The sequence below is a fragment of the Cephus cinctus genome, unplaced genomic scaffold, assembly GCF_000341935.2.
Source record: "Cephus cinctus unplaced genomic scaffold, Ccin1 Ccin1_scaffold0564, whole genome shotgun sequence".
Taxonomy (NCBI): domain Eukaryota; kingdom Metazoa; phylum Arthropoda; class Insecta; order Hymenoptera; family Cephidae; genus Cephus; species Cephus cinctus.
Genome location: NW_014333216.1, coordinates 595114 through 611365, shown reverse-complemented (window position 1 = coordinate 611365; position 16252 = coordinate 595114). Strand labels below are relative to the sequence as shown.

General features: G+C 42.6%; 2 protein-coding genes across 2 annotated transcripts in view; one reads left to right on the top strand and one right to left on the bottom strand.

Annotated features, from left to right (window-relative positions):
• LOC107268543 (stress-activated protein kinase JNK) overlaps positions 1–16252 on the top strand; it is a 112475-nt gene that overhangs the window by 51497 nt on the left and 44726 nt on the right. The window contains exon 4 of the mRNA XM_015741424.2: positions 14866–14897. The gene's annotated coding sequence lies outside the window, so the exon portion shown is untranslated. The remainder of the gene's footprint in view (positions 1–14865; positions 14898–16252) is intronic.
• On the bottom strand, positions 4198–5015 carry LOC107268545. Its single transcript, XM_015741428.2, has 2 exons — positions 4893–5015; positions 4198–4768 (listed from the first exon to the last, which is right to left on the bottom strand). Exons 1-2 carry the CDS (start codon positions 4902–4904, stop codon positions 4484–4486), a joined length of 297 nt encoding a protein of 98 aa, XP_015596914.1. The 5' UTR covers positions 4905–5015; the 3' UTR covers positions 4198–4483.

Sequence of the window (16252 nt, the reverse complement as noted above, 5' to 3'; positions counted from 1 at the left end):
CCCCCGGTATACTCGGACACCCTTGGGATTCTTCAGGAATGTTATAGCTAGATCGATCTGTCTTGGGATATATATTTGGCTGTTCTTGGTGCTTTTTAGGGGTTGCGGACGAGGGAGGTTGGTAATGGTATCGTCTGCAGTTCGACGTGGAAGTTTATCCCCTTCGTCACGGCTTCTCTAGGGTGTTGGCTCGGGGGTGGCTGGAATTTGAATCTGGATACTTGTCGAGGATGTATGTATAACGATACGGGGATGAATCTTCGTCCCTTGCAGTACTAAGGGGGAACCAAGGGTTGAATTTCTGCGGTTGGGAAATACGTAAATTTCTATACCACTTTGACTTTTTGTTTGTGAACAAAGCAACCCTTAATCGTGTCCAAGGATTAATTTGAGCTTTTATGCTCAACCTTCGTGCATATAGCGGACGACGTTTTCGGCTAAAGAAAATACGACGGCGGTCGTGATTTTTTGAGGGGTTGTCGATGTGGCCGCCTTACGGAAATATAGCGGGTGGCGCGTGATTATCGCGTGGCGGACTGAATTTTGAAAGAAAAAGAAGTTTTTTGCAAACCCTCGCGACAAGAATCGTCACAATTATCGACACGTGCGCGTCTCGCAGACGAGACCCAGGAACCGCTTGTACGTGAGCGAAATGAGGGAGAAGCAGAAGCGACGCTGGCTCGAGGGTCGGGAGGGGGTGGTTGACAGCGAAAGGGCGGAAAATAAGAAAAAGCGAGAAATCCAATTCCCATTTCGACGCTTCATCCCTTAAATTATTTGTAGGAATCGCCATGTTTTTTTTCTTTTTTTTTTCTTTTTGTTCTTTTCTTTCCTTCGCGTTACGTAAAACTATAGCGTTCGTGTGTACAGCACGCCTGAGAATTCCATTAGAAAAAATCGTACTATTGGATCGGGGGTTGAAACTCATGGAAAGTGCACCTGTCGTATTTAACTTGCAGTAGATAGTAGCCCTAACGTGTCAGACTTTAGTAATCGGCACGCTAGCACGCACGGCAAGTAGATGCTTTCTATGCATTTCATTCGATTGCCACGATTTTCAGCTACCTTGAATGTATTATTATATTATAGAATATTAGATAATATAGAATATAGAATAATAATAATATAGAATATTATATAATATTCTATATAGACTGGCTATATATGTATATACAAGGGATTGAGATATGTATAGGGGTACAAGCTAAACTTGTAGGTATAGCTATATCCTCTTGCAAAATCAATATTTCGATTGGAGCTGGTACGAAGAGTTGGAGTTGAAGTAAAAAAAAAAAAAAAAAAAAAAAAAAAAATCCACCGGTGGTAATCGAAGCTCAATAGTGACTTAATCGTATCTATACAGTCATCTTGTGTCATTGAAAAATTTCTCACGATCCCTTGCGAGGTCGTCGTCTTTGTCTTATTTTTTTTTTTCATACATCTCTTTACTTTAAAAAAAAAAAAAAAAAAAAAAATCCACCCCATAAGCCGAACCGCGTTCAATTAATTACTTCGCATGGGAGATCTGTCTGGTTTTTGGCATCGAACGAAAAATTTCCCTACCTGTCGGTAAATCGCGGCTGTGCGATAGGGGCTGGTGGGTGGTAAATGATCACCCATCGACGATACCAATTTTTATTTTTCTTTATCTCCCTCAAGGCAACGTTTGGTTTTCGTTAATTAGTCTTTCTTTTTTTTTTTCTTTTTTTTTTAATAAAAGCATTAACGATGACTCGATAACTTTCATACTGTTATCCGATATATTTGTTGATCTTGTTATCATTATTGTTATCCGTCGTATCGTATAACGCTTGTGTCGCGAAATTACAGATTTCATACGCGACCCATTGAAATTGCCGGTATATCTGCAAAATAGCGGCTGTCAACTGTGCAGAATAAAATTGGACGTTCAAGTGAATTTATTTGCGTTCCATGAAGATACGTCGTTATTTTAATCTCCACTGGTGGCGACAGCTCTAATTGACCTCGTATCGTCAACTTTTACGGTAACGTCTATCGACGATTGCGACGACCAATCAACGTCGGGGAATAAATTTTTACAAAATTTTGAAATATTTTTCATACCGCACTTTCGCCATTACACGTATCTTATGCTCAAGGGGTATTAATGAATACCGGATGTGCACGTATACGAGAGTCATTAGGATAGCGCCATAGTGAGGTATCTATCAATGCTCTGTGTGTCCTATATGCATCGAATGACGTAGCGCCTGAAAACAATGGCCAGTTGTGCACCGAGCCTAAGGTATTGTCTGTCCCGACGACAATAGCAGTTTGATATCGGGTGTGTTCGTAAACTGCATAAATCATCGTTCACGCCACCGTCATGCGTACAGATAAACCATAGCTACGTCACAGACAATGACTTCCGCTTACGTCATATCCAAAACCGTATAATTCTCGCGTGACGGTTCTCGACGATTTTTTTTGGAAATATTTTGTGGACGTCATTAAATTTTTTTTTATATTTTCACCAACACGGGTTACTGATGCTAGTGTGGGTGTAGGGAGATTTTTTTCTTGGATTTTTACAGTTCCCCCTCCCCCCCCCTCCCTTCACTCCTTTTCCATCCCTTGGCACTTTTCTTATCATATAACACACGTTGAATGCACCTGTATGGCGGACGTTGGTAAGATCCCAGGGATGTATCTATAGAATTTTCATAAGGGTGGATACTCGCCATACACTTGCATGCCGACGACCCTTTAACTTTTACGTAAGGGATGAACCTGTCGAGAATACAAATGTGTGTATGGATTTTATGTATGCAGCGAGCTGGTATTACTTGGGTTGTTTTCAATGGGCGACATTTAGGGGAAAAAAAAAAAAAAAAATTCTTACCAAGGGTCAACTTTTGTGCACTGGCTTGCTGGTCGGGAAGAGTAACACTCGACTGCTATTTGTCGTTCCTTGATCTACTTTGGGAACAGCCTTAAGGTGCTTCTATACGGATGGTCCTGGAAACTCGAGTTTCGAACATGATGAAGTTACGGGCTATTTCGAACTGACGACATTAGGCGAAAGTTCGGCTGGTTCCGTACAGGTTAAGATGCTTTCTCGTATAGGATTTCTGAGAGTCTGGTCTGTCCCTTACGGTTTCTATGTGCTTAGTTGTTGCTGTGCTACGAGGTTCACTTGAATTTCTTGTGTTATTGGCTTTAATTTTATTAAGGCTTGTACGCATAATTTTTAGGTGATTGATTTTTTTTTTTTCTTTTTCTTTTATTCGATCTTCGAAAACGCTCTCGTCCATTATTCGTGAACTTGCCGAATGACGATATACGCGCCCCTCCCCCCCCCTCCCAGCTATAACGATATTTCTATTGGATACGACCGTAAAGCCCGTACGACAGTTTCTATGGGTCTGCTCAATGACACGTATATAACTCTGTCGTTGAATTGATTCGATTTTCAAAATGGCATCGGGGTTTCGACTGAATGGAATGAGAAAATGAAATTCGATAGGAGGTTTAACGCTTTCGGGATGGAATCGCGAAACGTCAGCTTTGCGTACAGCAGCCTAAGGAATAACGGCATATGGAAACTTTGATTCTTCGGTTAATCTTGTATGAATATATAATATTTGTGGATTCAAAAATAAAGTTGAAAAATTGTACTTCACAACATTTCTTTATATCTTTTGTCCGAGTATCCTATTGTACAATTGGCTTTATTAAAAAAAAAAAAAAAAAAAAATTTATCTCCAATGAAACTTCGCCTTTATACTTGCATTAGTTATTTCTGCCGTCTGGGATTTAACGTGCGTCGTAGATGGCGCTCGCTTCGTTTACCTAATCTTACGTCAAATGCGCACGAATCCCTGACTCCGCTCGACGGGACGCGAAATTTGGTGAAAGGCTCATTCGTATGCGCGCGACGCGACGTTACGGCGACGACGAACTTTCTTACCGCGATATACTGGAAAGGATTACATTTGTCGCTGAGAATTTCGTTTACGTGAACGCATGTGGATGCTGCAATTTTTCCTCGTATCGCCAACACCCTTGCTTATACATACATATGTACACAGTGCTACGTAAGAATGCTTTATGCAAAAAAATCCACCTTCTATCGCTGATTGCAGACTCGCCTTAAATATTAAAAATTGCAGCAGTTACATCATTACGAAAGGGATAGGAAACATTTATTTTTAAGGAAAATTTCAAAAAAAAATATTTTAGTTTATATCAGTTTCGTATTTATTATATTACATCATTGTACAGAATTGAAGATGGCGTGAGATCGATTGCTTATCAAAATTTCTAATGCGATCCGATACAGTCAATCTGTTCAATATATCCAATCAATCGTTTCCGGCTTGGATAACCAAGCACGGCCGGGTTTTCGGATCGAGCAATTTAAAAAAAAATAATATCATGAAATAATTTCGAAAAATAATACCGATCCTCCCCAATCGATCTTCTCCACCAGCATCAGGGGTCCTCGTCTTCGATAACATCCTCAGGCCACGATAAGGGGTGCACTGTAGGCAGCAGCAGCGTAGTAAGGATAAGCCGAGTAAGCGGAGTAGGCATAGGGGTAGGTGTAGGGTGCACTGTACGCAAGAGGGGCTGCATAGGAGGTGTATGCAACTGGTGCAGTGTAGGCTGCACTCAGAAGAAGGCCCCGCTTGTCCCGCGGTGCTTCCGGCGCGGCGACTTCCTGCTTGTTGGGCTCGATGGCCTCCGCGTCCAAGGGCTGCTTATCGGCGATAACGAAAGCAGCGAGAGCGAGGAGAACGAAAGCCTGTGAAAAACAATTTTTTCGATTCGTAAAAATCGCAAAATTTCCGTAAAACTCACACGATCGATAACGTCGATGTTTATCGATTTTGGAAAATCGGTTTCAATTGATCACGATTTATACTCACGATGCACTTCATGTTGATTTTTTGTAGTTTTCGATGCTACTCAAGGGTTGCACGACTGTCGAATGATGCTTGTACCTTTACTACGACCGGCTTATATACCCATTCGATCATCCGTACGTCGATCATGCGGCGCGTGAGGCGATTTTCAATTGACACTCTAATTTTTTGTTTTCTTCGTTCGTGTATTGGTACCATGTACGCTACGCGTTACGCCAGCGAATCCTATTGTTCTGTAACGCCGTGGTGCGCCTAGGTGCCCCAACGCCAGACGCTCCGATGGAATGCGTCCGTATGCACGTGTATTACTCGGTAAGGTGGCACGTCGCATTGCTACGTCGAGTAGGTCTTCGAGTTGAGCAATGCGTCCTTGGCCGTTGGCCAAATACAAACGAAAGTGTTTGACAATCATCGCGTAATCGAGGCCTCAGCATCGATTAAGGTTCCTCGAACCTCTAAAGTACCGAACTAAGGTTCTTGTGTGTTTGGGTTTGTGCTCGATCGGGCACGACCTTCTTGATTTTGATTAGGCAAACGATTTTACGTGGTCGGTACCACCTGCAGTGGTCGGTACGAGGTTTTAATAACGATGGTTCGTGTCCTTGCTAAATGGGATTTGCGTTCTTTAATTGGGAGCTGTTTTAATTTCAATTACGCCAAGTGCTGACTGGGTGGACTCCCCTACGAGGTCTTTTATCAAATTCTAAATACGGACTGCTTAATTGCGAATTTTGACTTTGGCACGTGTCCACGGGTCTCCCTATGGTCCTTTGGACCGATGGAACTTCAGTGTCTTGCGCACTGGGCGATTTTATCGTCGTCTCGAAAATTTTTGTAAGTCCTTTTTTTTTTTATGAATTATTTTTTTTAAAGCCAAGGGGGGTTGGGTTAGACGCGAGTCTAACACAAAGTCGAGTATACTGATTTACATGTTTTTGCAAATTAATCAGTTCGCGATGGGAGAGGGGTCAGCGGGGTCGGCGGATGCGAAGAGGCTGAAGATTGACGAGAGCCAGATCGAGTCAGGGGTTCGACAGGGATAAAAAAATTGAAAAAAATTTAATCAACGAATCCGTAGGGGTCGGATTGGTTATTGCCGAAAATAATAGTCGGGACTTCGAAAATTGGTCACGTGACTTTTTCTTTGAGTAATGAATTCCATTTCTCAATGGGTGGCATTCGCAACGGTTCCGTCCTCTGGGTGCGTTGGGCTGCACTTCTGAGACGCTGCAACGAAACAGCTGAGCGAGTCTCGTAGAGAATTCGAAAGACGGACGGTATTTCTCTTTGAAGTCTCGTGCGTTCCCGTGCGTTCGTGTGTCTGGTCCATGCTTGAACCGGCGTAAGCAGCGAACGCCGGCTAAATAGAAGCCGCTGGGTTTCGTCGGATTGGAGTACAATAGTTATACAATGTGTATCGAGAGCATGAAAACGTGAAGAAAACGAAATATGGGCTTTCGGAGGTTATCGGTTGCAATTTTTTTTCGAATTTCCCGCCTCGATCTCAAAAAGTCGTCCGCTGATTTATACAACGCCCGCTTGACTTTCTGCAGGGACTCTGTGTACAGGGAACGGATACTGTCCTTTGTTATAGATCGTCTTTCGCGAATAGCTTAATCGTTCATTATTTGCCAAGATGTCAGTTTCTCGTGGATGTTTACGACCGGGATGACAATGGCGTCTGATACCATCTCTCAGCTTTTTATACGCTACGTATCAATTTTCTAGACGGTCCAGAGAATGCATTAACGAAGTATCCTGTTACAGCGCCTATCTTGGTACTGAGGTATCCGTCGATCTTGAAATTACGTTGCTGCTCCGTTCAGCTTGTAATTCATTGCTGGCTCTGTTATTTTTGCAAATGCTACTTTGGGAAATATTAATTTCTTCGATGTAAGTTGGCAGACGTGCATTGTTCGCGCTATCCTATTCATTCATTTATGTCTACCCGTTAATTTCCTCACCCTTCCTCCTCTCTGAAGCTATCTTTGCGATTTTTCTTGCGACCATTTTTTTTTTGTAAATTTTTTACGTTTATAATTTGGGAGGATTTTTCGTTTTAAAAAAAAAAATTTTTGTTTCCACGTCTTTTTTCACGTTAGTTTTCAAAGCGTCCACCGTGAAGAGTGGCGCTGCGCGCGTACTGCATTATTGCCTGTTCGCAAAAAGAGTGGATAAGGAGTGGAGCGAAGGCGGTGGAGAGGAGGTGAAAAAAAAAGACCAGTGAAAAAAAGAGGTAGAGAACGATGGCTTCTGGTACACAGACTCAAATTGACGAGATGAGAGCGCAGTCGCCAGAGTACCTCCATTGTTTCGTCGTTCTTTAGAAACTCTTCGCATTAGCGTCGTGATTTAGCACAATGGGCTCCCTTTCGCTTAGCTACCAGCAGAGTCGGACTGACTCTGCCCTGGCGTTGCTGATGTCGCCGCTGACGCTGGCGCTGACGCTGGCGCTGACGCTGGCGTTGCCACTGTCGTTGCTACTGTTACCGGTACCTCGGACGAGGAGGTGATTGGTGGAGCCAATGCTGGTGCTGCTACACCATTCTTGTTTTTTGTACACACCTTAGGTTTAGAATTGAAGTCAGCAGCCCCTGGGGACGTTGGATTGTTTGGAGGTAAAGTGCCACGAGGTTTGACCGGACGTGAAAATTGTGACTAAAGCTGGACCAGATTCATTTGTTGTTATTGGAATTTTTTATTTTAACACAATATTTTTGATTTTGAAACATTTTTCTTTTTTGGATTAACAAACTTTCTTTCGGACTACCCAAGGCATATGGCAAGAGTCAACTTTTCAAAGGGGACCCTTACAGCTAGCTCAGGCTTACGCTAGGGGCTGAATGGGGGGTGGTCGATGATAAGAGTATCAATATTTGATTTTCTTTAGTATATACTCGCTCGAATCTACTCCGTGGCTGTGGCATCCCCGTAATATTAACTTCGGGCTACGTAACATCCGGATGAACTTGCTATCGGCTGAAAATTCAATCCGCCCTTTCAGCTCGTATTCTCTGCCTTTTTTTTTTTTTCGAAAAAAAAAGAAAAAAAAAAGCTTCCGCTCGTCAATCCCCAAACCTGTGCTTCACGAAGGTGCATCATGGCACTTTGCTAAGTTTCGTCCCGGTCGGGCAATAATTTCATAGAGACTCTCGCACCCCTAAAATTTACCAGATGCATCCCCCTTATCCATATCCCATCCAATTTCAAAGACGCCGTAGCGACTCCGACACGTCTGGCGTATTTAAAGTATATACCGTAGCCAGGTAGCCAGACACCCAAAACTACCCTCAGAGTGCGCCTAGCCTGGCTAAGTTATTTCAAAGAGGGTATATCGCGCAAAATATGCTGCCGTAAGTGAAAAAAGTAATAATGAAAGCTTAAGCTTCGATGAGAGGGATGCTTGGCTGGGCTTTCGGTTAAGAAGTATACTATGATGGGTAGGTTAGGTGGCGGAGTCGAGATGTGGCTATCTTCGTATAAGGGTGTGTGCACGGGATGCTGGAAGGGACGACGGGGGGAGGGGGGAGGGGGGGGCGAAATACAGAAAGCAGAGGCCGTGGTAAGGAATGACGAGTATATATATATACACACATATATACAGCAAGGGGGATTAAACTACCCCCCCCCCCCAAAGGAAGAAAAGGGTTTTTCTCTTCCTATGGACGTCTATGAACTCTCACACCCATCAGGTGGGTAATATCTTCTGGCTTCTCGCGAGATTATGGGGAATCGGGCGGAATCGTCAAGCAAGGAATTGTTATCGAGCCCTGAAAGGATTTTTCATCCCTTGGGAACTGTTATCGATATAGGGGGTAGGTACTTATGGATATGCTCGACCCAATTTCTCTTTAACGTTCAAGAATGGGTATCGGTGATAAATTTTATCGTTAACAATTTATTGAATTTTCAAAAATTTTTTCGTGACGTAACTGAGCCTGACGATCCCTTGATACAAGGGATGCCATCCCCTGTCGATCGTTATCGATCGGACAACTCGTCGGACCTCGGTGTAATCGCGGTGCATGACGATTTCATGCGACGATATAAAACCGGAAGTAGATGCTGAGACCCCGCCGGAAGGACTCTTGGATTTACGAGCGAAGCCGAGGGCGATTGGCAAAATTGGGGGATGGTGCGGATCGCTCATCCCCTATTTTTCCTCCCACGCGTTACCGCGCCTGTGTATACGTATATGTATCTGGCTGTTTTAATCCTCGGTACAAGCTGCCCTACAGTTTACCCCCTGCAGTTGGACCCCCCCCTCCCCCCTTCGAACCCAGCAATCATCCCCATCAGTAACCACGTCGAACGTCCGGCTTAGGGGTTGGTCTCGCTTTACGAGCTTCCTGCTATACTTGCACGCAATTACGTGCATCCCCCATTTCCAGTATATTTACACCCGGGTGCATTCTCACGCCCTTTTGAGATTGTGATATTTTTTTGATTTGTTTAAAAAAAAAAAAAAAAAAAACGTATTTCCCTTTTTTTCCCCTTTTTCCAAGGACACGCACGTGCTACCCTCTGATTATTAATAGGGTTGAAGTCTTTAAGGTTCGGTGCGTTGCCAAAATCTTTGTCCCTCAATGTCCCTGGTTAATTGCTGCTATCCAAAGGGAGGAAATATATTGTTCCTTCGTTAAATGTAATCCCGGGCCGAGAGTGTTATGGCTCAGCAGACGTTTTACCTACCCCTTTCGCTGCTGGGGCGCGGTAGCCCGACGTTCTGGTAACACCGGTGGCAGCAGCTTGTCGTTATTGGTTCGTGGGGGGATGCGGCCGGGTCTCCAGGTTGGAGAAATAAAAGCGATTCTCCGACTATTTTCTAACGTTTATTTCGGTACCTTTCGTAATTGCGCGTGTTTGCGATACTCCGGGGGTGCAGATCGCCAACCCTTATATTTTATGGGCTGTTGGATTACCCGTGTGTTTTTTCCTTTTTTGGCCGAAAATCCCTCAAAAAATTCTTTTAAAATTCTTGACCGATTTCGGAATGGATTTATCTTTACATCTACCTTGACTTTTTGAAAATAAAAAAAATGTTTAATATTTTTTCACTCGTATTCGAAAATTGTAAACGCGAGTGGTTGCAAATTTTTTTCTCGAAAGTTTGTCGTTGGTCTTATCAACACCTACTTTCCTGATGTTGCTTCGGGCTCACGCGAAATGGGCAATGTCGGTCGGATCCAAAGAGTTTTGCCTCAAAGGCATACTCGACTGTTCGCCTTACTTCTGGTTGGAGTGCGCCAATTCGGTTACCTTGGAAATCTTTCAATTGCCACAGAGGCGAAGGAAGATCCGAGAGGATTTTATTTCTTTGCGAAAAGATAAAAGTTTTAAGGATTACTTAATTGATTCGACGGAATATTGTTACGTCGGTAAGGTAGAAATAAGCGTAGGTACAGTCATATATGTATATATGTGTGCTTACGTAACTTGCAAAATAGGAACGTTACACCGAGTAAGGAGAGTTTGAAATTGCAAAAGTTCCGTGCCACTGCAATTTCCTACTGCGGAATTGAAGTTCGGGTTCCGTACCGTTGAAGACGTCGACGTCGTCTTGACGAGAAGGTGCCGACGTCGGTAAAGGCCATCTGCCTTTTCGCCTCCACCGCTATGATGGGGTAAGACGGTGGCTCCTCGACTTGGCAAACTATTACGGCTCGGCGTACTTTTCCTTTTTCTTATTTCTCTTTTCTCGTTTCCCGTTCGCTGAAAATATGAGATTCGCCAAGACACTTAGGCATCCGACACTTTAACAGCACGAGTGGCGATACTTATCGTTGTCACGTGGGGAACGCGTGCATCGCCCACATGTGGCGACCGAGAATAAGTGAAGGAAAAAAAAGTTTCCCGAACAAAAAATATATATATACGCGTGTGAAGTAAAATTTTTTTTTTCCCCCATAACTTTTTAACTCAAACGTCAAAACCTTTACTGAAATTCATTTTTCTTTGAATATTTATGATTCTGTTTTTTTTTTTTTGTATTCTGATGAAATAAAAAAGTAAGGGATCTCCAAAGCAAGAGGAGCCACCGCTCTGCTCCCAAGGGACCAAGTGGTCCGCGTCTGCCCTTTTACTGTCCCTCGGAAGGGCGATTATTTTTTTCATGGAAACTAGTCGTAAGCCAAAGTCCGCGATCGGCAGAGTGCGGTGGTTAGGCCGTGAAGTTTGCTATTTACGTCGGAGACATCCTGAGCCGAGTATCGGGAATGGCATTCGGGGTGGCGGTGACGGACGGCGCCGGTACGAAAACCTCCCTCTGTCCGTCTCGAGCCCGTCGCGGCGACTGCCTTTTGCCCCCGGGGCTGTGAAACTTCTGTCGGCTTTCATTGAGGGAAGCGTCGCGGCGCCTCCGCCGTCAAAGGTCGCCAAAGTATAAATACCCGTGGCGCCGTTCGCCCGCCCTCCTTTTCGCGTCGAGTCGCCGACGTCGACGTCCTCGGCGAAATTTTCACAGATTTTCATCCCTTCGAATTGGCTCCGACGATAAGGGCCGCACTGGGATAATCTCTGAAATACGCTCTGAAGCCACCCTACGTTATACCTATATATGTGTCTATATGTATATACCCGGACCCGCCACCGTCTATATAGAACTAAACCCACCCTTGCGCGCATCCCCTGGCGATTCATGGTAGCCATGACAAACCAATCCCCTGGATCTAAAGCCTCGGCGGTCAGTCCTGTGGACCAACTTGGATCAAAATGAATTTCTACTTAGCGCGACGACACGTGACCCCTTTTTCATCCCTTAACCATTTAAATGTTCAACCCTCGAAATTCCTTAAGTTTCGTGCTCATTGATATTTTTCATGTTAAAAAAAAAAACCGGCGGACAGCATATGTACTAAAAGACCGAACAGAAAAAAGGGAATCTTGCGACCGTAAGAATTTCCCACTTCCCTACCTTCTTTTCATCCCTTAGCGCACGGAAGTTAACGAGCAGAGTTTTGCGAGGCCGCCGATTCCTCCGTGCATGTAAACACGCGTATCTGCTCCGACGTAAGGAGGCCCTTTCAGGCTCAATTTTTATTTAGAAACCGCGAGCCTCCCTCACTCGCGTAACACGGGGGAGTAATTCAGTGGGTGAATAGGGGATGATAAAATATGGAGGGTTCTGACATTCCGACTTGCGTCATTGAGTAGCGTAGTCGCGAATGTACTGATTACGTGGTCTTTTTTGTCCAAAGGGGTAGTTTGGGGGTAGGGGGGTGAGACCACATTTCTGCATTTGTCGTCAAAATTCAGTGGGTTCGTTAAGCAGAGAATTTTGGGTCCGGGAGTTATCCCCCAATAATTCGAAAATTCTGGTTCCGTTGTTTGTTCTCAGTTGTTCTAAGTTTGTTCTGTAATGTTTCAGAAAAACAAGTTTCTCAATTGAAATTTGTAGAGGTGAGGCGAAAAAAACAGTTTTTTACTGGAACCCCCCATACGGAAAATCAAAATTTTTTTTAGTTGTTCCAGCTTGTTCTAGATTGTTCCAGGTTGTTCTTGGTTTTTCTGGGTTGTTCCGGGTTGATCAGGTAGGACAGACAGGCAACACCAGGGACACAGTGGAAAAGCTGAGGAGGACGAACGCTCTTAGAATAGCATGTGGATATATAGAACCATTTCGAACGATTTCCAGATTATTCCAGGTTGTTCCAGCTTGTTTTAGGTTCTCCTAGGTTTTTTCAAGTTTTCGTAGGTTTTCGTAGGTTTTCCTAGGTTGCTCCAAACACTGGAACAGCTGAGGAGAACGAACGCTTTTAGAATAGCATGTGGATATATACAACCATTTTGAACGATTTCCAGGTTATTCGAGGTGATTCCAGCTTGTTCTAGATTTTCCTAGGTTTTTCTAGGTTTTTCTATGTTCCGGGTCTATCGATGATTGTTCTAGACTTGTATAGCGATCGGATAGTAGGAACTAACTTAGAACAATGTAGAACAAGATTCGAAATCGGAACTATACAATATAGAACGATTTTATATGTAAAAAACGTTTTTTGATTTTTTGGAACGTTTTTTGGAACAATATTTAGAAAAACTAGCACAACCTGGAACAACTAAAAGATGTTTGATTTTCCATAAATGGGGGGTTCCGTTAAAAAAAAAAACAGTTTTTTTGTTTTTCGTCTCACCGCTACAAATTTCAATCGAGAAACTTGTTTTTCTGGAACATTACAGAACAAACTTAGAACAACCCAGAACAAACAACGGAACCAGAATTTTCGAGTTACGGGGGGGCTAACTTCCCATATCCGAGAATTTTGTGCGTAAAATGAAAAAATTAGAAAAATTATTCTTCATCCCCCCCTTCGCCACCCCCACCGTAAAAGATTGTAATTTTTTCGCTCTTCCGTCTACCGTAGGAACTCGTCAGCCCTCATGTGACGAACGTACGATACCCCCGAGACCCCATTACTCTTCTAATGGCTACCTCGTAAACTGGTAATTCACCTTAATAACGAGCATCTTGCAAGCCACCCCAGTCATGTAACAAGATTGGACGTTCTTTGCATCCTGTCACACTCTCCCCCCACCTCCCATCTTCTTGGCACATACTAAGGACAGTCGCCATTTTGTGTTGTTCCTTCTAGCCGGGTTTACGAGACACCGTGTATAAGGAGATGGCATGTATAAGGAGGCCCCCATTATTTAGCCTGTTGACTTTTACCACCCTCACTTCGCTCTCATCCCTCGCAATCTATGGGAAAATAAATGAACCCTCGTTCACGAGTATTATTCGTGCGTTAATCGTAAAAAGACACATAACGCATTCGTATTAAACTTAACGAGTATTTCCACATGCGAAAAGATCTGTTCGAACATAAAAAAAAAGATATTTCCAAATAAAATTTAATTATCCATTGGATAATTCTTCCTCTTCTTTCGGATCCTTGTTGGCTTTGACGTCCTTCTCGGAGGACCATGGAATTGGATAATTCAGTTTTGATCTTGCAATTTCAACCTGCTTTCCCAAAACCCGTTTAATTTGATTCATCCGGTTGTTACGGGGAACCTGGCGCCATCTACAACTGCACGTAAAACCAACACGGCCGTAATACCTATATTGTTATGGCGAAGCCATGTGGCTGTGTCTACGTGGGTTATGGCCCTTTCAAAACGAAGAGCGTGACTTTCGCCGAAAAATTCCGACAGGCGGCGGCACCTTCTATCTCCTCGCTCTTATTTCATGGCTGACAAAGCTCGTATCTCGTCTGCCCGCCGGGACAGTCAATTTTATTGCTGACTTTACTTTTATCCGGCAGTAGCAATAAGTTTCAGCCACGTGCGACGCTAATGACTGTTGCTGCGTTTATCTTACCTAACCTAACCTTAAACACAAGATACGTAACGTTCGTTGCCTTTTACATCCGTCCCGGTATGCTATTGCTGGATCAGCAATTTAACGTGGCACGCTATTGTGGTATGTTTGATTGATTTTTTTTCTTTTTTATTATTATTATTATTATTATTATTTTTCGTCGATAGGTACCACTGCGTTGTTATATGCGGTTGTTTGATTGATTTTTTTTCTTTTTTAACCTAACCTAACCTTAAACACAAGATACGTAACGTTCGTTGCCTTTTACATCCGTCCCGGTATGCTATTGCTGGATCAGCAATTTAACGTGGCACGCTATTGTGGTATGTTTGATTGATTTTTTTTCTTTTTTATTATTATTATTATTATTATTATTATTGCCAGCAATAGCTCACTCAGCGATGCTTCTATCGCTTGTGCTTTTTTCGATCTGAAAAATTAATGTAGAAATGACTGCTCTGTCTCTATACCTATCGCGTAATTGCTCACGGAAGTGAACCCAGCTTAATCATCGTTGAAATTTATTACCTTTGTGAAATAAACGTCACGACATAGTAATGCCTGTACTGAGGGTCGTATACAACATTGAGTCACGTTGCTCCTTTTCGAAATTTTGAAAATTCCAGATTATCCCAAATAATGACAATTCCTTTGTTTCAGGAAGCTCCGAAAATCCATCCTTGCGTCTCTCGGTGAGTTTTTAAGCTGAAATTTCAATATTATTTTATTGGCACAACTGCACAGTGAAAATTTTACTGCGTGTACTTATGTGACCTATTTTTAATTCCGTTTACTCCGTAGGAGTTTTTATATCAATTTTTACAATTTTTTAAAATCTCGATTCACATTCATTTCCTATGTAGCTTTCGTTATAATGTGTGACTGGGCGTGGAAATGCGTAATTAATTCCGATGATTCTGATACAGTTTACTTTGACGATTTTCTATGGTTAATGTATTTATTAATAATTATAGCCGATCCATAAATTTTAATTAACTCCTTTTGACACATTCACAGTCCTCTGGGAAAGTGACGCTAGCAAAGTGTCAGTTTCGATATTTTTCTTTGAAATTTGCGTCAGGCTGCGTGCATGTGTCGTAAGTGACGTCACGTATCAGTGACGTCATTAATTTATTTATAACGACAAAATTGACACTTCGACTGTCAAACGGGCAGCGTACTCGCCATTATCCCTTTTATATTCCATGTAGCCTTTTATTTTTGAGAATTACGCTAAAGGCACGTTGATACATATAGTAGTACTGATAATGCTTGGTCTTTACGTTTGATGACGTCACGAAGCGGCATTACGAAATTTCTTAATGATTAACTCTCCACTTGATTTAATTACATATCGAAAGAGGATATCATGTATCTGATAAAAAAAATTGTTTCTACATCGTTCAACGATTTTTTGTCTTTGCATTAATAAACATTTATGTTCACGTGCATTAATTGGTAGAAAAAAAAAAATTCTCTTTTCATTCGATTCCCGCAATGCACAAGTTACGGGAATTAACGAACCGATAACCAATAATCGATCGTGACTTTTACTCGTGGGTATTCCTAATTGTCTAATTGGAAATTGGAATCGTGGATAATTATCCCATTATAAGGAGTAACTGAACCCGGGATTATGTGGCTTATAAAAAATGTACCCGGTATCCAGTAACATGCCAATGTAATTACTCGATAAGAGTAGAGATGAAAAAAAAGAAATAGGTAAAAGAAAAAATTTAATTCATGTAACTCGGCCGCCCGAGACATTCTGTGCTATTTTTTTGCTTTAATTAAGCTAAAAGTCGTAATTGCAGGAAATCGTTGAGACAATATACATATATGTTAATCAACATGCAACACGCATATGCATACGTGTATATCTGATTGAATGAAAGAAACTTGAATTTTCCAATGGATAAATAACAAAACCGTAGCAACGCAAATGTAAAGCACCATTCATCAATGCTTGTCAGTTCGATCTTATCGATCCGTCGATAAGTAATTATAAGGGAATCGATTGGCAATGGGATGTACGGGGCCCGGGGGG